The sequence below is a fragment of the Rhagoletis pomonella genome, unplaced genomic scaffold (assembly GCF_013731165.1).
Source record: "Rhagoletis pomonella isolate Grant_MI unplaced genomic scaffold, Rhpom_1.0 Rhpom_scaffold_00011, whole genome shotgun sequence".
Classification (NCBI taxonomy): Eukaryota; Metazoa; Arthropoda; class Insecta; order Diptera; family Tephritidae; genus Rhagoletis; species Rhagoletis pomonella.
In genome coordinates, this window is record NW_023458565.1 from 21,043,203 (window position 1) to 21,066,422 (window position 23,220).

The 23,220-nt window shown below is 38.1% G+C and overlaps 2 protein-coding genes and 1 long non-coding RNA gene across 11 annotated transcripts; 1 reads left to right on the forward strand and 2 right to left on the reverse strand.

Moving 5' to 3' along the window:
- Positions 1-22: 22 nt before the first annotated feature.
- Positions 23-20,783, reverse strand: LOC118746806. 9 transcript variants are annotated; one of them, XM_036480721.1, is made up of 18 exons: positions 20,144-20,783; positions 15,242-16,157; positions 12,041-12,310; positions 11,739-11,966; positions 11,401-11,652; positions 9,427-9,684; positions 9,087-9,353; positions 8,568-9,014; positions 7,975-8,490; positions 7,692-7,907; positions 5,804-6,229; positions 4,248-5,734; positions 4,071-4,191; positions 2,144-2,535; positions 1,911-2,066; positions 1,045-1,846; positions 786-962; positions 23-347 (listed from the first exon to the last, which is right to left on the reverse strand). In XM_036480721.1, the coding sequence occupies exons 1-18, from the start codon at positions 20,198-20,200 to the stop codon at positions 208-210; spliced, it is 7,128 nt and encodes a 2,375-aa protein (XP_036336614.1). In that variant the 5' UTR covers positions 20,201-20,783; the 3' UTR covers positions 23-207. The 9 variants fall into 9 exon arrangements, with proteins under 9 accessions (XP_036336614.1, XP_036336613.1, XP_036336616.1 ...); XM_036480720.1 differs by having other exon boundaries at positions 4,248-5,749; XM_036480723.1 differs by having other exon boundaries at positions 4,248-4,699; positions 20,144-20,705.
- A 21-nt stretch (positions 20,784-20,804) lies between these two features.
- Positions 20,805-21,622, forward strand: LOC118746809. Its single transcript, XR_004993894.1, has 3 exons — positions 20,805-20,938; positions 21,009-21,165; positions 21,244-21,622. It is a non-coding gene; the product is annotated as an uncharacterized LOC118746809 (long non-coding RNA).
- Positions 21,616-23,086, reverse strand: LOC118746808 (cytochrome c oxidase assembly protein COX18, mitochondrial-like). Its single transcript, XM_036480727.1, has 4 exons — positions 22,458-23,086; positions 22,116-22,391; positions 21,943-22,053; positions 21,616-21,863 (listed from the first exon to the last, which is right to left on the reverse strand). The coding sequence occupies exons 1-4, from the start codon at positions 22,998-23,000 to the stop codon at positions 21,636-21,638; spliced, it is 1,158 nt and encodes a 385-aa protein (XP_036336620.1). The 5' UTR covers positions 23,001-23,086; the 3' UTR covers positions 21,616-21,635.
- Positions 23,087-23,220: the final 134 nt, after the last annotated feature.

A 23,220-nucleotide genomic window follows, 5' to 3' on the forward strand; every position in this document is an offset into this window, starting at 1 on the left:
CCGATATGAAAAAGAATGTATCTATTGTAAATGTAACGTTGCCATGCCATGTAATGGACCCTGCACCTTTGTTAGATTTCCCTTTATTTTATCTACGTCTGATACAAATTCTAGCACTACTTAAACCACTATGTATCTAGTATGTACATTAAAAAATTGTTTATAAAAATATTAAATTTCCATTTCGAGTTAAAAGTCCATTCTTAATTATGTAGCATTTTGTATGGAAAAATTAATTTTGTCCATTATCCAATCCACGTATTTTTCAACGCGCACATATACGCCCGGTTTATTTGCGTAGCCGCAGTGTTGTCCCCATGAAATTATGCCATACAGTGTTTCACCATCTAAAAGTAAAAGTAAATTGTAATTTTAAATTACAACACTAGTTATTTTATCTAAATATTGTATGTGTGTATATTGGCGTGCAAAAAATGGAGCATTTCCACCGGAATTGTAGAATTTATTATATTTTAAGACTTTCTTATATTCGAAAAAATAGTAAGATCTGTTTGAACTAGAACAATTTGAAATTACCTCCAAAAATTTAATTTTTTTTTTTTTTGATGCCGCTGATAAAATTTTTAAACATTTTTATGCAGACTTTTTAAGCTAAACATCTTTTATCATAGTGGATTAAAAAAAAATTTAGCTAATTTTATTCATAAAAACTCAATTTTTGTAGGTATTTTCAAACATGTGTAGCTTACGTAAAGCTTAGTTTTTTTTCGAAATATTTAGACAGAAGTCCCAAAATATATAACAAAGGATTTATGTATGCATACCCTCGTCATGACAAATCAGCGGCCCACCAGAATCGCCATCACAAGCATCCACGCTCTCGTCCATATAACCGGCACAGAACATGCCTTCAGTCAAGCTGGCGCCATAAACATGAGGCTGCTTACAAACATCATCGGACAGTATAGGCAATTCAGCGGCACGTAAAATATTAGAAGGAGCTAATAGAGATTGAAATTTAAAATAATAATCACTTATATTGCATTGCATATAATTTTTGTAGCAAGAAAAAGGTAAACATACTTGAAACACCGGATTTAATAGAGCCCCAGCCGGAAATTGTGCACTTGCGATTCTCTGTTACAGTGGCATCCTTACTCGGCAAGCACACCGGTTGTATATAATCATTGAATTTGACCGGTGTTTTCAGCACAATCATCGCTATGTCGTTATTCATATGCGTTGCGTCGCGGAATTTTTCGTGCACATACCAATTTTCAATGAACGAATCTATTTCAGAAGCCTCAGCTATATTGGCATAATGATCACCCAATCGTACCAGATAAGCACCCTTCGGATAACCAGCGAGACAATGCGCCGCGGTGAGAAGATGACGCGAAGAAATCAGCACAGCGCCACACCAATGGCTCGATATGCCACCCCTGCCGCGTGTGCGTATTGTTGCTTGCCACGGGTGATGACCACGTTTCGCTAGGCTGCCATTTACAACTCGCTCTTCTGGGTGGGCATATTCGTCAAGCAGATTGTCTTTGAATTGCCCGCATCGTCGCCTTTGCGTGCCAATCGCCTTGCTTTTGCGCTCCCATTCGGAGAATAGACCAATATCTTCTAGTTCTTGTTGCGGATCATCTAACTCTTTTCGCCCGTTGCCGTCTACATGGTTCCTATCTGTTTGCGGTGTACTCACTTTCTGTGATTGAACTCCCACAGTACATTTGAGACCAACATCCTCGGTGTGATTGCAATTATGTTCGCCCCAAGTCCAGTGATTGCACTGCTCCAATGAAGTTTCATTGCCAAAGCAAGACACCTGATCCAACCAAATGGGGCCACTGCCCGGTCCGTATACATTCTTTGCAATGGTCTGTAATATGGATTGTTATTTTTATTTACAAATCGATGTGTATTTGCTAATTAAATTTACTCACCGGTAATCCGTAAAAACCCATAGAATTACATATAACTTGAGCCTCTTTCAAGCCGAAATCATCGTCGCATACAGTTCCCCACTCACCACGGTATCTAACTTCGAGACGTCCTTCACTCGGACTGCGGCCACCTTGCAGGCGATACTCGACGGGTGACTAAATATACAAAAAATTAGAAGAGTAATATTTTCCTTTTAATGCTTAACCATAACCAGCTCACACACAAAACTCACATTGCAAACGTTATCGCTCTCATCCGACTTATCGGCACAATCTGGTGTATGATCACAAACGAAGGCAGGTGGTATGCATTCTTGTGACGTGCTGCATAGCCAATAGTTGTTGGGACATTTGAGTTGTGGTACTTTGCAAACCACGCCAACCACTTCGTCTGGTCCGCAATTGCTGACGCCCCAACCTTTAAAATTGCATTCCCTCAACGAAGATTCATCACCGCGACAATCCACTTCATCCATTACGAACGATACTTCCGTCTCAGTGGGTGGATAGTATGAATAGCCGCGCACTTCGCTGGCTCCCAGTTTAAAGCCCAGCTCACGACAAACCACTTCTGCATCACGCAGCCCGAATTTGTCATCGCATACATAGCCCCATTTTCCGAGAACTGCATAGAGTATCAAGAATAAAATAGGTAAATATTCTGTAGATATAGAGTTACTAAAATACTTAAAAGTTAAGAATACTTGCATACAGTAATTGCTGGACAGGCTACCGCATGCAATTCTTGTGCAGTTTCTTGCACACAGTAACATACTAGGGGTATTCTCTGTGTCTTGCAAAGACCTTGCACGGTGCACGGTTTGCAAAGCTGTACCATACGAAAACCGGTTTTTACTGTGCAAGGGCTTTGCAAGACTCAGAGAATACCCCTACTGTGTCTTGGGGTGTGGAATTAATCGAAGGAAATGGAGGGAGAGAGAGGTCAGACATGTATCGATAGAGCCCAGCTGGACTGTAAGAGTAGATATTTATCATTTTAACCTGTATTAAACCGGTACCTTTCAGGTCAGCCTAAACTTGCTAACGGAGAGTTGCTGAGAGAATACACCTCTTCCAACTCTACCATATAACGCTGAAGGAGAAACCAGTGGTTCTTAGCTTGATGCATGAACGAACTGTGGCAGCCACACCGATTTCAACAATTATCCGGACCTTTGAATGCTTTTACTTGATTTTGGTTTCGTACCAGCATTAATAGCTTTAGAGAGAGGCAGTTAGCTTGGGAAACTAATGCTTTTTACTCGCTCCTCAAAACTTTGCTTTTAGGACAGTTCCTATCTAGAATAATGCGCAAATACTTGACCTAGTCAGAGAGTCCTAACACCTCTTGGCGAATATACCGAGTTCCGTCTGTCAACCAATTTAGGACTAAGTTTATGTATCCCTGAATCAGATCATCCAACAATCCAGACAAAGGGCGATAGAACTTACACTACACTGGACAGAGGCACTAGCCAATCTGCTGATGGGGATAATGCAGAAAAGAAGCTAGTCAAGCCTTTTATTATTGCCTCGGATAGTACGCTATATCGAGGAAGACACCAACCAAGTAGTATTTTTTCTCAAAAAGCTCTTTTATAGCTTTAATAATTATGGGTAAGACGGGTTCCAGTGATGCATCCTCTAAGAAAGAATGCTGAGAGAGACTCAATAATGTGATATCCTCACAGTCTTTCAAGCCTTCGAAAGGGTCGTTTTGTCCCTTTTTTCAGAAAGTCTAAATAAAATTTCATTTGGCAGTTCGCTAGAGGGCTGAAATATTCTAGAAAATTATTCGTCACAAAAAAATTTACTAGGCGTATTCTCAGACAAAATCTTTATACAAAGAACATAAAAGTCCACAGAAAATAAAAAACAAATATGTCTCCTTGAAATATACAAACACGTTTTATGTTTTTTTTTATATTTGTTAAAATGTCTGAAAATACTTCTAGTAAGCTTTCTTTTCTAAGCTTTCCGGCGAATAATTTTCTAAAACATTTTAACCTTTTAAATTTTAAATACCTCCCAAATGCCCAGCCTTATAAGCTCATTGGCGTCAGTTATTATCATTTAGGAAATACGGTCGATGTTTTAATCAGTAATTTAGAAAGTATATCCAAAGTGTATGTATGTACGTTATTACATTAAAATACTCACTTTTAACCTCAACACGTCCCATGTTTGCACTTTCGCCACCAGCTAAACGCACCTCATAGCCCAAATGTTTACAATTATCTTCATCCTTACGATTACCACAATTGTTAATGCCGTTGCATACCTGAAAATTAAAACGATATAATAAAATAGTAGCAACTTAGTATCGTCATTACTCACCTCAAAGGACTTCACACATTTTCCATTTCCACAATCAAACTGGCAATCCACATCCTGGCCTGCTCTCAAATCTATCTCAGGTCGAACACTAAAAGGAGTTGTTGACTCCGCATATGGATTTGGTGGATTTGCATTTGTCAAATCAAAATTATTCGTAGTTGTAGGCACAGTACGCAGCGTAACGGGTGTTGCGAACGGATTTGGCATTTCAGGATGCCGCTCATGGAATGCTCTATTGTGATTGTGGTGGTGGCGATGAGGACTTGACTGATCAACCTCATCAAAGGGATTTAATAAATTTGGATGTGTACGATGGTATTCCCGATTGTGACCGCGATTATGCCAATTAGGATTATTTTTAGATTCTTGCTTTGTATTTTTCGAATAAATATCTGTACGTGACCCGTGTACGCTGTTTTCAGTTGGGTTTGTGCTCAAACTATGCTGTTCACCTGCAAGTATAAGTTCAACCTCCTTTTCATTTTCGGCACCAACTTTGGATTTGTTGGTAGTTGTATGAGGTAATGTATTCATAACAGAATGCACAGATGGCTGTTCCGCTGTAAGCTTCATTATATGCGACTCAGCCTTTTCAGCGCTATCCTCCGAAATCGTGCCACTTCGATTGAAGTAGGGACGCAAAAGTAAGCGTAAGGCATCAGCCATTGGCAGATTTTCGGCGCTCTGATAAGCTTGCGGGTCAATAGATTGTGGCGGACTTGCGTGTGCTACATTCGAATAGGAACCACTGTAGTGGGGATCTTTAGAGAACATTGCTACAGTTGTATTCTCTAGAAAGGGATGTACTTGCTTTAAACGTGTTGTGCCGGCAGAATGAGTTTTTGTGACAGCGGTAGGTGCGGTTGGAGGTTGAAGGTAATTTGCAGGAGTACTGGTCAAAATTTCAGTTTGATATAAATTTGTGTTCGAAGGTGAAGACAGTAAATGGGGTTTGCCATCAACATTCGTGCTAAAACCACGTATGGGTTCAAATGAATCTACTAACGATCTGCCAGTGGGACGTGGCGGCGGCGAAGACTGCGTGGGATTGACGGGTGCCGGTGGTGAATTTTGATTTCGAATTGAAACGATGGAGTAAGGAGTTTGGGCAGTTGTGGGCGGTGGTGGTGGTGGTTGCAAGCCACCATAAAGATTAGAGGCTTCAATGGCATTTTGAGACACTGTTGTAGGCGGATTATATGCGCGTCTCGATGGGGGTGTAACATGAGTTGCTGGTGCATAGGAGTTTGCTGGTGCAGAAACCTGCAAAACGCTTTGTTGCTCAGTGGTGCGTTTTGGTGGTAGAAGCACTTGATTCGGTATTGGAATCCACTTGTTATCATTGCGATCGAGGGGCGTTCGCGCAGACGGTTGCGAATCAGCATTGGAGTCAAAGACCTCATCTGAGTTTTCTTCGGAACCAACAGGCTGTGCATAGTAAATGTTTGTGGTCGCATTTGCGTATACATTCCTATTAACGGATGCGGCTGGCAAGGAGTCAGCTGAGTTGAAAGGTGCTAAGGGGGTTGTATAAGTTTGGATTGTATTATAATTACGATTTGGTTCTAGCGATCCCTCTTCATAGATGACACTTTGCGTGGGCGTTTGGCGATCAAGTGCAGCAGACGTGCCGGCCCAACTCGCTGGACCGTTATTGTGTCGCAAGTCTTTGCCGTAAACGGGTAGCCGTTGCTGTCGATCATAATCTGGATTGTAGGTACCTTCGGGTATAAAACGTGTGTCGTCGTGTGGCACTGGGCGCTGTCTGTCCATATTAAACCAACGATCGCCACGCGTGTTTGTTCGGGAAGATGGCATTGTTGGAATGCCTCCATAACTATGACTATCGTATGTACCTCTATGATGTGAGGGAGCACTATTAGGTTGCGGTATCCATTCATTACGTGTGGGATTCCTGTTGTTGGATTGTGGTGTAGGTGCTTGGAAATGTGTGTTCGCATCATAGCCATGACCGCCATTATCTGAAACAAAAGAGTTACGAAATTATACGAAGAGTCAGATATGTATGTATGTAAGTAAGTAAGCGAGTAAAGAAATTTAGGTCACAAATTAAAGTAAAAACAATAAAAAAATAGCTCCTTTGGAGATGGGGTTGAGTGTAACATTAAACACATCTTGCACCGTGAAAGGGCAACATTTTTTGAAAGAAACGAAATCACCATAAGAACTACTGTGCAAAATGTTACTCATACGCCACCGCTTTTGCATATTTTTTGAGGTTGGAAGAAATCCTGAAGTGATGGAGAAAAAAACAGATTTCACATTCGTTTCAGCGTATCGAAATACATAACGAAAAGATAATCGGACCCCGAACCACGACACAATTTTTGTGTCAACCTTGGTTTGTTCTTTTTGATTTTTATTTTTTCGATAGTACCGTTATTTTCAGATTTAATTTTTTAAATCATACAACATATAAAACGGCCCTAAAAATGCGGTCTTCCTTACAACGGTTAAAACTGATTTAAAAAAAATACAAAATAACGTTTATTTTTGAAAGAAAAATTAAAAAAATAAAAATCCGAAAGTAACGAGTCAATGTGATCGAAAAAATAAAAATCTAAAAGTAACGATTTAATTAGATCGGAAAAATAGAGATCATAAAAAAACGATTCAAAATTTATTGAAAAAATAAAATGCATAAAATAACGATTATACTTGATAGGAAAAATAAAAATCCAAAAAAAAAAACATAATTTGATCCAAAAATATAAATCATAAAAGAACGATCTAAAATTAACGGAAAAAAATTAAAATCATAAAATAACGATTAAATTTGATCGGAAATATAAAAATCCAAAATAAAAATTATTTTTGATCAAAATAATAGTAAACATTAAAGAACGGTCCAAAATTAATCGAAAAAAATAAAAATCCCAAAATAACAATTATTCTTGATCGAAGAGATAAAAATACAGAAATAAAGATTAAATTTGATCGGAAAAATAAAAATCGAAAATAGAAATTATATTTGATCAAAAAATGGAAATCATAAAATAACGATTATTCTTGATCGAAAAAAATAAAAATCTAATATTAACGGTTAAATTATAGTTTTGGTAATAGAGATCATAATCGTTACGGTACCTGGAAAAGCAAAAACCATATTTTTCGAGCACCCCCTGCCCCTACCTGGCTACGCCCATGACTGTAGCCCCTAAAACCTTTTAATAATTTAAATATAAATTTAAAAAAATTTAAATCCGTTAGGAATTGTAGACTGTAGACCTTGCTGAATAGTAAATTTCTTATATGTTCCACTGTGCGCAGACTTACAAAACTATACCGCAGAAATCAAAATCTCCGCAAACACCCTATACTGCGTTATACCGCGCGGTATCGTGCCACCACATTTTATTTTTTTTTTTTGAACAGACCTTTTAAGCCAAAAATTATAATAAGAATTAAAAATTTGTTTTTAACCTTCAGGCGTGTCCTCTTGACGGACACCACCGTCTGCACAGCCAACATTGGCCATAAAATCGCATGTTTCCATTTTAACATTCCAAGCCGTACCGGGACCGCAATCTTTTATAGTTGCTATGTCATTATCACAATGAAGAAACTTTTTGCAATCCAAAGGATGCGGATAGACGCCAGAAGCACCAACAGGACATGCTACAGCTGGACTATTTCGAACTGCGCAAGTTGATAAGAAAACCATAAAAAATTCAATAATCATTCTTTGCTATCTCACAAATTTCACCTTGCAAATCACCAATGCCCAAACGACCGGAACAATCAACTTTATCCTCAAAATCACAAACTTCAAGCGCGGCATTAAATGCAGTACCCGGACCACAATCCATCTCATAGCTTATGCCGTTTGCGCAACGTAAGTATTTCTTGCAATCAGTTGGATGTGGATAAAGACCTGATTCACTTTCAGCGCAAATTGTAGACTGTGTAGAATCGACCGAGCTCTGTGTGTGAGCACCAACAGAGTTCGTATCCAAAGCACTCCATTCGACGACTTTGTGATCAAATGTGGCATAACCAGGATTTATATGCTGCCAGTCCGAACGTAACCACACGTAGTCTGTGCTTTCTGCTTCGTCAGTGGGTATGCAAATTTGGTTGGAAATGCTAAATACCGTATTTTGTGCGCAATTCTGAATAAGCGTTCGCCCATCGAGGCATTCTATGTATAGCAGGCCATCGAAGGGATAAACGAAATAGCCAACTGCTTGCGCTGGACAAACGATGTAGTGTTGATACGAGGCTATTTATAAAACGAATTGGTTGTAGTTAAGAATTTTCTATTTATTTTCTACTTTTACTATTTAACTAAGTACTCACGAATATCTGTAGCATAATCTTGCGAGCACTGTACGCGATCCACAGGTGTGACTTCCCTTGCAGCTAGACACATTCTCTGCGAAATACTAAAAACGCTGCCCGTCTGACAGGTTTGTATGATCGTCTCACCATTATTGCAATTCACAAAATGCTGTGCATTAAATGGATGCAAGAAGAGGCCTTGCATATTCGGCGGACATGCCACCCTGTTCTCAATTATCGTATTTGCTGCTGTATTAGGTAACTTTGTGCCTTGCATACAATTAACATTTTTTTCAAAATCACAAACCTCCATCTCTGCGCTCCATGCCGTGCCAGGAGCACACTCATTAACTTGTGTCACGCCATGCGAACATGCAAGGAATTTCCTACAATCATACGGATGCGGATATGTGCCTATCGCTTTAGGTGGACATTCCACATCAGCGTCTGCACTCACATCTTTTGCTAAATATTTATTAATTTATTGGATCATAAATAAGTAATGTGAGTCATAACGCAAACACTTAATGAACTTACGTTCTCTCTCACTCATTACTCCAGCTTCCTGAACGTCAGCGCCTGCTTTGTGATTGTCATATCCATTATCCGACCGCCAGTTACGATCATATTCGTTTACTTTCGTCTCATAGTCGCAGTATCTTCGGGTTGTGCTAAATATCATACCCTTTACACAATTTTCAATAGTTCCATGCCCACGGCTACATTTTATATATTTCGTATTATCGTAAGGGTAGGGATAGACACTGTTAGCATCTGGAGGACATGTTGTCTCGAGCAATTGATCTAAGGCGTTCAAATACCATGTTTTAAAATTTTTTTTTACGGTACGGTACGGGTAGTATTGTGAACAAGTCACTATTATTACCTTGACTCAATTCTGTTGAGAATTCATGTTTAACCTCACTTAGATATTCCACACGATCGTATGCATCTACTTGATTGCGATTTATACATTGCCTGCGCGATATGCTGAATACTTTACCCGGCGGACAACTTCCTACTTGACTTTGCCCATTATGGCAGCTAAGATATTTGGTACAATCGAACGGATGTAAGAAAAGCCCATCCATATTTTGGGGACAAATCAATTTAACTGCTTCTCGATTTGAATTGACTGCATTGCAAGGAATTGGGTATTATAAATAAATTAAAATCATTTTAATTATTATCTGAAGACTTTCAAAGCTACAGATGCATATTTGCTTGTATGATTGGTGAAATAATGCAAGTCAAGAGATTGTACTCGTAAGATATTCGTCGAATCTATTGCTCGCAAAAAATACTCGAATACACCATTGCAGAGTGGGGAGTCTAAAATATACCCGCAGTAAGGCATACACCTTCACCACCAATGCATCTCGGGAATTAAGCAGATGCCAGTAACAATACTCTCTGCAACACCGGCTCTAGGAATAAGGATAAATTTTACAAAGGCAATATTAGGACCAAGGTAGCCCAGTACGGTCAGCAACACAAATACTGAGCCTTCTATGGTCTCCAGTTATAAACTCATCCCACATTGAACCGCTTTCGTGATCTTGATTCGGATGAACACAGGTCCAGCTTGATGACCTGCAGTAGGATCAAGAACCCCTCTAAAGCATTGTACAAAAATCGATGCTTATCATATGGCCACCTCACTGATCAAGAAAGATCAGGGCTCAAAGTTTATTTCGTAAAAGTGCAAGTACACACTCAACGAGAAAACTCAAAAGTTCCAGATTTCGATATCAAATTTTACCGAAAGGTCATGCGATCCGTATATGTGTGGAATCGAGAAAAAAGATGAAGTCTACCCAGGAGCAAGCTGAATGTTGTTGAATCCCAAACACCCAATTCTTCTAAACATATGTATACCAACCTAAGAGTGAAGAATAGTCAATATGGGGGAAAATAACGAGCATCAATGCAGGTTCTCTCGATTCTTAAAACGAGAACATATACATTTTAGCGAAGAGTTATGCGAAAATTACCGAGCCAAGGACGAAATTCCGTAGATGACAGATATCAGTTCCAAAGAGATCCCCAGGATCAATTTAAAAGTGCGGTCCAATATGTTAGACTGGAGCTTCGCAAAAACTAGACATACATCCCAAGAGTAAATATTCAGAAGACTCCACCACATCGTCGTCTAAGTAGACTCACTCCTTGAGTACGTATGTGACAGTAGTCTGTTAATATCCCAGTAGGAAGTGTATAGCAGTACCCCGTACGCTATATAATGCATTGCGTTCAGTTCCAGGGTGAGAGTGGTCCTAACTACCTTACAGATTCCACTACGTACATTCACGCACTGTACCCGCACCAGCCTTCTGACCAGGTAAGCGCCTCTGATCGAGGGAAGAGTGGCGTGTGGTATCTTATACGAATTAAAAAATCAATTGATTAGTGCCCACACTGCCATACATACATACACACATATGTAAGTGAGCGTAAAAAAACGTACATAACTGCAAGGTGTCACAGTTGGGTGGTACGAATTTCGAGCTGGAAGCATCATTGGATCATACTACTTATTTACTTGAAAGATGGTGTGCCTACATTTTGGCATACAATTTGAATAAGAGCGGTTTTCTCAAGTAGGTTTTAAAATTTAACTGCCCTTTGAAGAAAAATTTTGTTCAGAAAAAATGTGTTTGATGGGCAGATAAATTTTAGAAAATACTTGAAAAAAGAGCACATAATTTTACCCTTAAAAAGATTGTGACACGTTAAGTCTAATAAAACAGCACTATACGTAATACGTTACTAGCTTCTTGACTTGCAGAAATCATACAAGCAAAAATACATTTACAAATACATATATATTTTTCTCTATTTTCTAACTCACTGTAATTGTAATCCGATTCAGAGACCCTATCTTGGCCAACGTCAAGCTGAAATTGAACTTGTTCATTGACGTTGACAAGTTCCTTGGGATCACAATGTTTGGCAGACAAACTGAAAACGTTGCCCGTTTTGCAACTTTCTACACTCAACTTTCCATTGCGGCATAGCATAAATTTTCTACAATCAAAAGGATGTGGATATAAACCAGATTGACCTTGAGGGCAATCGAGCGGCTGATCTACGTAGTTCCGCGCTATAAATTGATTTCACATGGAAATTATATGTAAACGTCTTGAACATTTCATATAAATAATTAAATAAAAAACAACGAACACTTACAATCTCTGATTTCGGCATTCGAATTGGCTGCCACTGCATTGCGCACACGATCGCCAATAGTCACTTCACTTTCCGGGCGACATGTCTGCGCTGATATACTGAAAACCTTATGCGACCCGCATTTGTCAATCGACATGCGTCCTTGTCGGCAAGTTATAAACTTTGTAGAATCATATGGATATAAATGATTGCCATCCGTGCTCGGTGGACAACTGACCATCGTCGAAGCTGTGCGGTAGGTAGATTAGTGATGAAAATTTTGTTTGAAAACACTGAAAAAGTAAGGACTTTTCAGCACTTACGCAATTGTTGCACTTCAGATATGACGTAATCGACGTGATCGGTGTTGGGCGTTTTTTCTTTGAGATCACAGTAATTCCTCGATATGCTGTACACTGACCCAGGCATACAGTTTTGTATGGCCGTATTACCGAGTTTACAGTTCAGGAATCTCGTATAGTCGAATGGATGTGGAAAGAGGCCAATTACGCCTGGTGGGCAGAAAATATCGCTTTCTTGGTTAGCGGTCGAGCCGTTCTCCTCATCTCTGGTATTGTCATAGTTGTTATTTTCTTAAAATACAATTTATTTGTATTTTATAAATATTTCTGGATTTCGTTATACACTGCCGGAGAAACGTATTGGCACAGCGAATTTTTCACAATATATGCAACAATTTTTATTCCAATATTTTTTCGCTATTTTTTTACAAATAATAATAAAGTTGAAAATTTGCATGAAAATTTTAGCGAGCTTTGCACAAAGTTGAGCAATTAAATTTTTACATTTTTATAAAAAATTGGCGGAAAAATATTAGAATAGAAATTGGTGCATATATTGTGAAAAAATCGCTGTGCCAATACTTTTTTCCGGCGGCAGTGTATGTACTTATAAGCCTAAGGAAAAATTATTCATGCGATCCCGTATAATAGATTTTATGTGTACACATAAAGTTAATACGAAGCATAAGCCAAACGATTTTTTTTATTAAATTTTTTGGGAGGCATTGAAAAAATTTGATTATGATTCCATGCATTCAAAACACTTGCTATTGATTTGTTTTTGTTAGTAATATATTCCATGTTATTTTCAATTGTAGTACGGATAGTTTTTTTTTTGTCATGTTTCAGTTTCTAAGACCAAAGTCAGTTCTAGATTCAACAGCTTACTATAGGTACTGTTAAAAATATGATTTGTTTAAACTATTTTCGATAATAACGAAAAGGTGGTACTTCATGGGTGGTCCCAGACTAATTTGGTTTAGCACCGATCATGGGACCATGAAATTAACGGTACTCCTAAATTTAAAAAAATTACAGTTATGTACCTGTAGTTAATTTTTGATGAAATTTTTTTTTGTGATCAATTTTTTAAACTATTTACACATCATCGGTTGAGTGGAAGATCGCCGTATCTCGGCTGCGGGATCGAAAACGCCATATCTCAGCAGAAGTTTGAAAAATGCTCTATTTCAGAATTTAGTTGAAGAACGCCCTATCTCAGCTACCGCTTCGAAAACAAATTCACTGTACGATGCTCTAGGATCCCAATGGACTTTCCGCCTATACGATTCCAGTTGTGCTTGAATGGACGCAGTTGATTGAACTTCTCACTGGATTCAGCACATTTAAATAAGTTTTAATTTATAAGCACTAAGAAAGCTATCCCAAATAAAATACCCAATGGTAATCAAGCAGTAGCTATGTATATAGTATTTCTTAAAAACGTTCAACAGAACAGAATCAAATTAAACTTGAATTTCAAGTTTAAAACTTCATGAAAATTCAGGGCAGTTAAACTGGATAATAGCTAGCTGGAATTGATGTCTATTCCGTGCCGGATTGAATGAAGGACCTTGGTTTTTGTTTTACAGACTTCAGACTAACAACCGACATTCCAAATTAAACCTTATATCCGGGGAAAATAACTTGATCTAGAAAAACAGAAAACAGATTCGTAATCTACGACTCAAAAATTAAGTTTACGGGTTTCGGCGTTTTTTTTGTGTCATTTCAAAACTTGAGATTTTCCCTATAGTAATTATTATTCTTTTCCAAAAATCAAATAAAAAGCAGCTGCGAGAAAATCGTGTTATCTCTGCCTAATTTGGTTTAGAGTAATTTTCACAGTGGCGAATTACGACGAATGACGACTCCCAGAGACTGTTCTCGATGCCCTAGCTCATGTGGGGCTGGTTCACAAGTTTATCGGTCACCATTTAGGTAGCAGAGCTATATATTCGGAGAGGTATCTGTAACAAGATAGGCAAACCGCGGCCACCCCTGAAGGCAATGTACTTCCTCTTCTTCTTTGAAATTGAACGGGAATGAACAAGTACGGTAAGGAAAAAATTTAGCCTAAAGCCTCACGCTGTGAACTGGATGTACACAGCGGTTACAAAGGCTCAAAAGGTGGCAGACAAAACCCCCAGAGACTTTGCTTCACTTTATGTCTGTTGACTTATATGGTTAACTACAGGCAAGTTTTAATACTTTTAGATTAAACGCGTTCATGAAGTTTAATGATACGTGGTTCGGCCACTCGACTAGAATTTTGGAAGATCTTTCGGCAGACTTCAGGCGCCTGGACTACACAGTCTCGCCCACTAAACTGAGGAATTATTTGCAAACACAGATTTACCAGCCATCTACGCTGCAAGTTGAATTTAAAAGTTTAAATGGGGTATACTCGCAAGAACTCTCACTTAATCTTAGTTGTCGTCTGCCCAGATCTCTGCAACCTCTTTCAGGCTGAACTAACAGCAACCAACGAAGTTGCAAGATGATTGACTGATTCTTCTATTATGAGCAGGCAAGGAGCTACGTCGCTCATGTTACGACATACCGGGCAACTGTGTTGAGAATGAACTGGCAAGAAAAGGAAACTTACTGTCTGCAAACAGTTCTTCCCATAACTCGTACAGCACTGCCACTGCCCCGCATTGGCGAGGGCTCATTGACGCTCGTTCCTCCACCATTCTTTCGAATGTCTGGCAGAACTGGATTCAGTCAGTTTCTTCGATTTTTTGCGCTGCATCTAAGCTACAAATCGGGGTTTGCTTCTAAGAATACAATTACAATAGGCTGATGGTGACCTCTATGTGCTTTCTCTTCGGGCGCTGGAGGAGGCCAGCCCAGATAACCTAACTAAACCTAACTCTCGTTCCGCAGGAAACTGTCGTTTTCGATCGCAAACGTTTTAAGTTAACTGCCAGATATGGGTCAAATATACCCTGTAAAAATTAGCCTTAGCGGTCTAAGAAAAAACCGTTTTTATGGTATACGTAGAGACACTTATTTATTTGCTTTGCCCTGAAGAAATCTGAGAACCGGAAAGTATTTTTGATAAAAATTTTGAGAGTTTAATAAGCATGAAAGATGTTGGAGCCTTTATTCCAGTGGAAAGGGGTATTCTTATTATCACATTGATTACGAGTAAAAATTATATGTACTCTTTTGCCCATGCATATACAAAAGAAAAATAATTTAAGTATAAACACTTACCATACTGACGTCCATCTCGACTATTCAATGCCCCATTTCCACCATTCTCCCGACCACTGCAATCCACTTTCTCCTTGAAATCACACGTCTTCATTGAAATGCTGTAAGCAGTGCCGGGTCCACAGTTTTGTACATGCGTATTACCATTAGCACAATTCAAAAACTTCGTACAATCTGTTGGATGCGGCGCCAAGCCATTCACGCCTGCAGGACAAAGCGAATCCACATTACCTGTGCTGACATCTAGGAGTCGACCTGCACGATATTTATTAGGATTCGACGCCGTCTGTAGCGTTGTTTGCCTCACGTTCAGCTCACTGCTAACTCCATTCACGCCCGGTGTGCCACATACCACCTTATCAGGGCGATCACATTCGAGTGTTTCAGGATTAAAAACTGTACCTGGGCCACAACTCTGTATGTGGCCGCGACCATGCCAACAGTTTACAAAACGACGACAATCATACGGATATGGTACTGGCCCAGTGTGTTGTGGCGGACAACCACTATTGTGGTCGCCTATTGAGTTCTCTGTCCCACTCCAAGCGCTCTCCACTTGTCGCTCTGAGGGCGGCGAATGACGCACGTGCGCTGGGCGATTAAATATCGGTTGCTCGCGTTGCTGATAAGACTCAGCTTGTTGTGGGTTTAAATGTTGCTGCTGGTGTTGATATGAAGGCTGCTGCTGTTGCTGTTGTTGCTGCCTGCGCGGCTCATCAATGTGTTGGTGAGAATCGGGTGGTGATAACCTCAATGAGGGGGCACCGTAATTTGTATTATCATAACTGGGGCTAAACCTGGAGTCGCGAGGATGTGTGTTTGTGTACGGCGGAGATTGCTGATTTTGTTGTTCAGCATTTGGCAAGTCTCGATGGTAGGATCTTGTTTTGATACCCGAATTAGCTGGGTCATATGTCTGAAAATACAATATGCAGTTTTGATTTAATATATACAGCTGCAAGCAGGTGTCTGTCTTAAAGTAAGCAACATTAGCCCAAGCTTTGGTTATTCACTGAGTTTGAGGCCCGTTACCTAAAACAAACTTCCACCCTTCTTTTGATACGACCACGGCGAATGATTACAGGGCCATGATTTGAGATTATGCACCTGGAATGTCCAGACCATTTAGGTGGCTCTCTACCCGGTTGGTTAATGTCCTCGAAAAGACGAAAGCTGACATCTATCCAAGAACTGCGACGGATGGGGCGATGTAGTTATTATGCAAATGAGTAACGCACAATAGACCACCCAAGATGTCGCAGTGCTCAAGGCTCATAATAATTAGCTCTGATCCAGTACTCCATGAACTTACAGGATTTTACACGAACATGCAGGAAGTTGCAGGAAAAATGTTCCCGTACTCCAAAATCCTCCAAAATCCTGTAAATGAGAGCGACTTTGGAGAGTTGTGTAGAGAATGAAGTTGCAAGATTTTACCCGAACTTTTTCTTCTGGTAAAATTATGAAAAGTGTCAAGCAATCACTGGTTGACGTTTTTTCAGGAAAAATGTTTTTTTTTGTTCCCGTACTTTTTGTTGTTACTCACTTTTTACTCTCACTTCAGAGAGTAATTTTGCCGTTTGACAGTTTTACAGGATTTTTCACGAAAAGTATTGGATCAGAGCTATTATATGCAAATGTGTCATTCACCACGCTGCACGCGCATCTCCTCGTGATCTGGATGAAAGCGAGATGGGTTGAAAGAGGGAAAGGGACCAAGGGGTATGCTCTGTATTACGATTCGAAACTCAATGCGATTCGAAAGGCGACAGGGACAGGGATATAAAATCATAGTGCCAAGTATTCGAATCCGAAAGATTTGCTTTGCAAATCGCAATACAGAGTAGACCCTCAAGTGTCGAAAAATCTCTTTCGAGCGCTAGCTACGACCGAAGATTAAATTAGTGCTTAGTAATTTTAAGACCAGGGTGGGCAAAGAATGCATCTTTGATCAAAAAATCTGAAAATTTAGCCTCCTCGAGGAAATTTCTGATAAGGAATTGAAGTTGATCGACTTCGCTGGGTATCAAAATATACAGCACAAGATTCCCGCATAAGCGTCAAGCTACATAGTGGCCTCCTGATCGAAAAACGATGAGCCAAATCTGCTATGTTGTGATAGATGGAAACCACGCTTGCAGTGTTTTGGATTTACGTACGCGTCGAGGAACGATCTTCAACTCAGACCACTAACTTGCTGCAGCTAAGGTAAGTGCACGCCTCTGAGCTCCCAGTCGATGATGACGGAGCCGATGTCCCATCGCCCGGCGAGGGATGAATAACAAGTCGCCTGACCGATGCGCTACTCAAGTTCGGGGACAAAGACCTGGTAAGGTATATGCATCAATTTTAAAGCGGAATATGGTCAGATGAACGCATGCCCGACGACTGTTATCTATGTGTGTTCAGCCCAATGCACAAAAAAAAAAACGTTCTGGGCTGTTCGATACCAAACGATATTAAGGTTTTATATCAAATAACGTCTTAAAGTATTAAACGCGGGTCGCTGTTCTGGTATCAAAGCAATGAAATGATCAAGTGGAGACGGGCTTGGCTTCACTAAATAGGCATTTCCAATTGGCGTCAGTTCAGACAAAAGAGGAGACTACTGGCGTGCTATATAAAATCGCTTTGGCGATTTCAGCGCAAAATACTAGTAAAAGGATAAATAGTCAAAAAATCGTTGCATATACTAAGGCGCTCATTGAAGTAGCAAGTGCTGAAGAAAAATAGAAGAATTAATGTTTCAATTACTCAAAAAATTTATGTTTACTAATCGAGTTCATAAAAAAAAAACTACAATTTTACCCCAAAATGAGATAGAAAAGATACTAAATAAAAAATTTGTTTATACATTTGTACTCATTTATATTTAAATAAAAAGAAACACTCATCTTATGAGTAAACAATTGAAATTTTTGGTAATACCCTTATCAGCGCAAAATTATTCTTGCACCCATACACATAAATAGTATGTACATATATATTTATGAATCATAATCATAAAAAACCCCATTTTTTTATTCTTCTTATTCTTTAGGCACAAGCACAGAAGCTGCGTCATTTATTAAAAAAATAAAAATAAATAAAATATAGTACATATTTCAAGTATCAATCCACAATGTTTACTTCGAGTTACAATTATTACATTTTTCGAAGGAATATGCAATTAATTACCTCAAAAAATAGCTATAAGTACAACAAAGTAAGTCAATAGGCGTCGTCATCTAAAGTGATAAAGGGATAAATTGCTTAAATTTATCAGTTTAGCCGCATTCTTACTTGATTGAACCCATCTTGGTAAATAATTGCATATAATTGTTTATTATTTAACTTTTCATGCTTACATTGTCCATTATGTTCATTTGCTTTTTATGTGTTCGTAGCGAAAGCGACCAGCTGGCAACTTGTCAGCATTGCATTTCGTTTAAATATTTAGATTTCTATACAAAGTTTGACAGTCGAAATGATAAATTAATTAATTTATCAAGTTTATCAGAAGTTTATCACTTTAGATGAAGACCCCTAATATGTAGCTTGTTATTGAATATAAATGATAATAACCCCGCCATCAACCATAAACATCTGAAAGTGTATTTGATTGAAGAACGCCCTATTTCAGAATTTTATTGAAAAACACGCTATCTCAGAATTTTGTTGACGAACGCCCTATCTCATAATTCGGCTGCAAATACATAGAAAATGTGCAAATATACGGTGTTTTTGAAACTAATTCTGAAATAGGGCTTTCTTCAACCAAATTCTGAAATAGGACGTTTTTGAAAAGTTTTTTGAGATTTTAAGCAGTCGATTTCTGAAGTGATTGAAGAGGGGTTTGCCAAGTTAAACTCTAATTATTTAATAAGTTAAATGAATTGTTGCAATACGACGAAAATACGACGAATCAAACGAAAAGGTTTGGAAAAAGCTTCATTTCTAAACCACATGTAAGTTGCCACCTATTTAAAAAGTCAAATTGAGTTTAATTTCAGAGAGTGAGATATTCAAATATGGGTGTCAGACGAAAGACGTTTAAAAAGTTCTAGTTTGAAAATACTATGAAGGGGATTGAAATAATAAAAATTTTAAAAACTTCTATGTTTTTGGCAAAGTCAAACAGAAAATACGTTTTAAGCTACTTCTAGAATGAATATGCGTATGCTTTTACGATATAGCAAATAATTTTGAGATAGAGGATTCGGGAAAAATACTCTCGTTGAATAAAAGTATTAGCTTGACCTTTAAAATTACCCAAAAAAAGGTTTTATTTTATTTTCTTTTTTATCCGAGACCATTATCAAATAAAAAAGTTTTAAACACATATATTGCTGCTATGGCGTCAGGGAATTCATTTCCGTGGTCGCAAGAACCGGGAAAACGTTTTCAGTTCAAAAATAAAATATTTTAAATTTTAATTTTTTAAGTCAGGTAATTCTTTATTGAACCAGACCTTTAAATTGACATTTAATAATAACAATTTTTTTTTTGTTTTACCTTAACAAAAACAGCTTTGCCCATCTCAAAAGCTTTAAAATACCGTTACAGTTTTTTGCTATCTCTTCACGTTCTCGAGATATATCTGACTTTGTCCCTTTTTTTTCAAAATAGAATATAGTGCGACGCTGCATACAGATGTATACAAACTATACGTATAAATATATTTCGGTACTTATACAATTATTTATATTAAACATTTTTGTTAACTTTGATAATGCACACTGCATATTTATTTAGCAAAGAATAGCGATGTAGATATGTGCGTACATACATATGTATGGACGACCAAGTGTGTATACATATGTACATACATATGTACATATGCATCTATAAGTAGGTATGTACATACATATGTACAAAGTAAATACTTTCTTAAACATACAGTAAAAACAAACAAATACTTACACCCTTAATGATAACAAGTTGAGTCGCGCAAATAAGAAACCACAGCTTCGAAAACATTTTAATTTTAATTAAAAAAACTTGCTTTCACCAAAAAATGCACTGCCTATTTTACTTGTTTATATAGTTGTGTAAATCTTTTTGTTTTTTAAATTGCTTTTTTAATTACTTTTATTACTTCATTTAAACAATTTCAAAATATTCAGGTGGTTGCACTGCATAGTTTTTATGGCTTTAATATTTACTTATGTATATACATACATACATATGTATCCAAGTCACTCTTTATCAAGTTGCACACACGATTTTTTTCTTAAACAGAAACACTACAATGAATCCCGCGTACTTTTCGACAAATACGGTGGTGTTTTCCCAACGAGCAGTATTTGCGTTTTAAAAGCAAACAGACGTTCTTAATTTCAATTAAGCGCCTATAGCTCCAGCTCCTGCTTCGTATCTCATGGTAGACACAATTAAGATTGTGTAGTACCAGTGAAATGAGAGCAAAATTAAAATCATTTGAATGTTCAATGGATTCGTTAAATACATTCTTACATTATGTATGTATGCATATACACATCTTGTTGTATATGTGTGCAGACGGACAAACGTACATATATTTGCATGCTCCTAAATACAAGTGCACGTTCAGGGTTCTGTTTATGCTGCGGGAGTAACTAAAAGAAGCACATAAATAAAGTTCTACATAAATGAACTTATGAGTACTACAAGTGAGTGTAGTATGCAAAAAATGTATGCTTAGAAACGCTCATGTAGTATATGCACTTACAAAAATATGTATGTATGCCAATAAATAATAAATTCATGTTCAATATTATAAATTACACTCGTGGCCTTCTTGTCTTAGTATCGTCAAAACAAACTAATCAACCACAATTATCGCTAGTGGCAATCTCTAGACCTTTCCGTCACATATATATTGACACAAACATCCATCAATTGGTATTCTTATCAGGGACTTGAGAGATTTAACTGCATTGAGCTACATGAATAATGCGTCTCTTGTAAATACAAATCCAAACTATTTTGATTATTTTTGAATTTAGAAAATAATTTGTGTAATAAATCATACATATTTGCAGAGCGTTATCATTGCGCTGATACCCAAACAGGAACCAGGAATTCCCAAGAGGCGAGAAATAACTATGACGTATTGAGCTCTTGTTGTTGTTGCAGCATTGCCAAGACATTAAACATTCCAATATGTGCGTGGCCCGCGATGTTATCCAGTTGAACATACAGGAAAACTGCAGTTTGAATATATTTATACTCTACTCGTGTATAAAGTAAATCGGTCACATGCACAGCTTATTTTAAGTGTAAGACCTAAAGATTAATGGGCAAAAGAAACTCATTGAAAATGTGCATATATTACATTTCAGTAAAATAACATTTTTCTGCTCACAACTGCGCCTTTATATGTATAACTAGAAAGTAAAAGGCGTGATAATTTCCATTTAAGGAACAGCATTTTCTATTTACGAGTCTCTTCACTTTTTGTTACATTTGAGGGTTTCTCTAGAGATTTTTCTTCCGTTTTTGTTGTAAGAGTTTGCATTCTAACCCACATTCGTTCATATGGGTTCGGAACTTCCGAATTAGTAAGTGGAATACCAAGTGAGCGGCGTACTACAGGTGAAGCCAGCAGCAGATTTTGTGCTAAACCGTGACAACTAGAAGCCACCCAATAAACGCAAAGAGCCTGTAATATTAAAAACAATAATAACCAAAAGTAATATATCTATGTATGTATACGTTTCTACAAATGTTTGGTATCTTACCGATGGCACAGAACAGGCCACTGGTACCAATGCAATAGTCAGCAAACGAAACACATTTGTGGCATATTTTTGCAAACGTGTTGTGGGACGCGTACGCAATACAGTTTGCAACTAAAAGAAATGAAGAGTTTAAAAACGTTCAGTAAAGCTACATAAATATCGCTGGCTCTTACCTCTATTATGCCCAAGTTAATTAGAGCAAGTGAAACAGGAAGAATGTAAGAACTGTCCACTTCCGTTAGATTCGGTATCCACCCAAAGCCACCTATTGTCATTTCAGTGTAAATAATTTGTGCCTGCAGCGTTGTGGGGTCAGGCATCATATGCACAAGATTTCTCAATGCAACTGATTGGCATATCCATAATGGTATTTGACCCCAAAGCATAATGAAGGTTTTCGCCGGATGACAATTATCGCGTACAATTAACGCATTCCATTGCTTTTTCAACTGAGAATAAAATCCAACAAATTATTTTAAATTTCAATAACTTAATCATGTTATTAACTTACGCACCGACCGGTTGTACACTAGCCTAGTTTGGCTTTCGGTCCAATTGAACTTTTTCATAGCCATGGCAGCTTCCTTCTTCAATTCGGCAACAATTGCAGGCATTTCTAATGCTAATAATTCTAAGCGTGCCATTATTTTATTTTGATATATAGCCAAGGGCAGCGTTATTACGGTGCGAAATAGCATTGTGGACATAACAATTGAAGCCCACCACGGTAGTCCGCTGTAGTCATGTATCGCTGTCAATGCTTCCTGCATGCAAGCAACTGGTGCACTTTGTGACAGGGTTAGCCATATGCCTGTGAACGGAGAGTGCACTTGTTCTGTTATAATTGCAGTACTATTGGTGGCGGCTTCCGCAAGTCCACGGTGTTGCAATCGCAGAACACCAACACTTGAGGTTGTGATGCTACTGGCACCAGACATTTGTTTTCTTAAACTATTTGTTGAAGAGATGCAGGAAAAAGAACGCTCACATATGGAAAATTGAGGGCTTTGAAACAAGCGTATTGCGTTTTTGTACCGTAAAATTCCGAAATTATTCATTTTTTAACAGAATAAAAAATTTAAAAAAGTGTTATGCATGGAGTAAACAAAACAAAATCGAAAACAGCTGTGAATGTCACTCGACGTCATTTATGTAAGTGCTGGTAAACGCTTGACGTAAATATGGATGCCGGATGTAAAAAAAAAGTATAATCCAATAATCTGTTCCCGCAAAGAACGTAAATGTACTCGCTAAAGTCGGCGAGCGAGGTCTGACAGG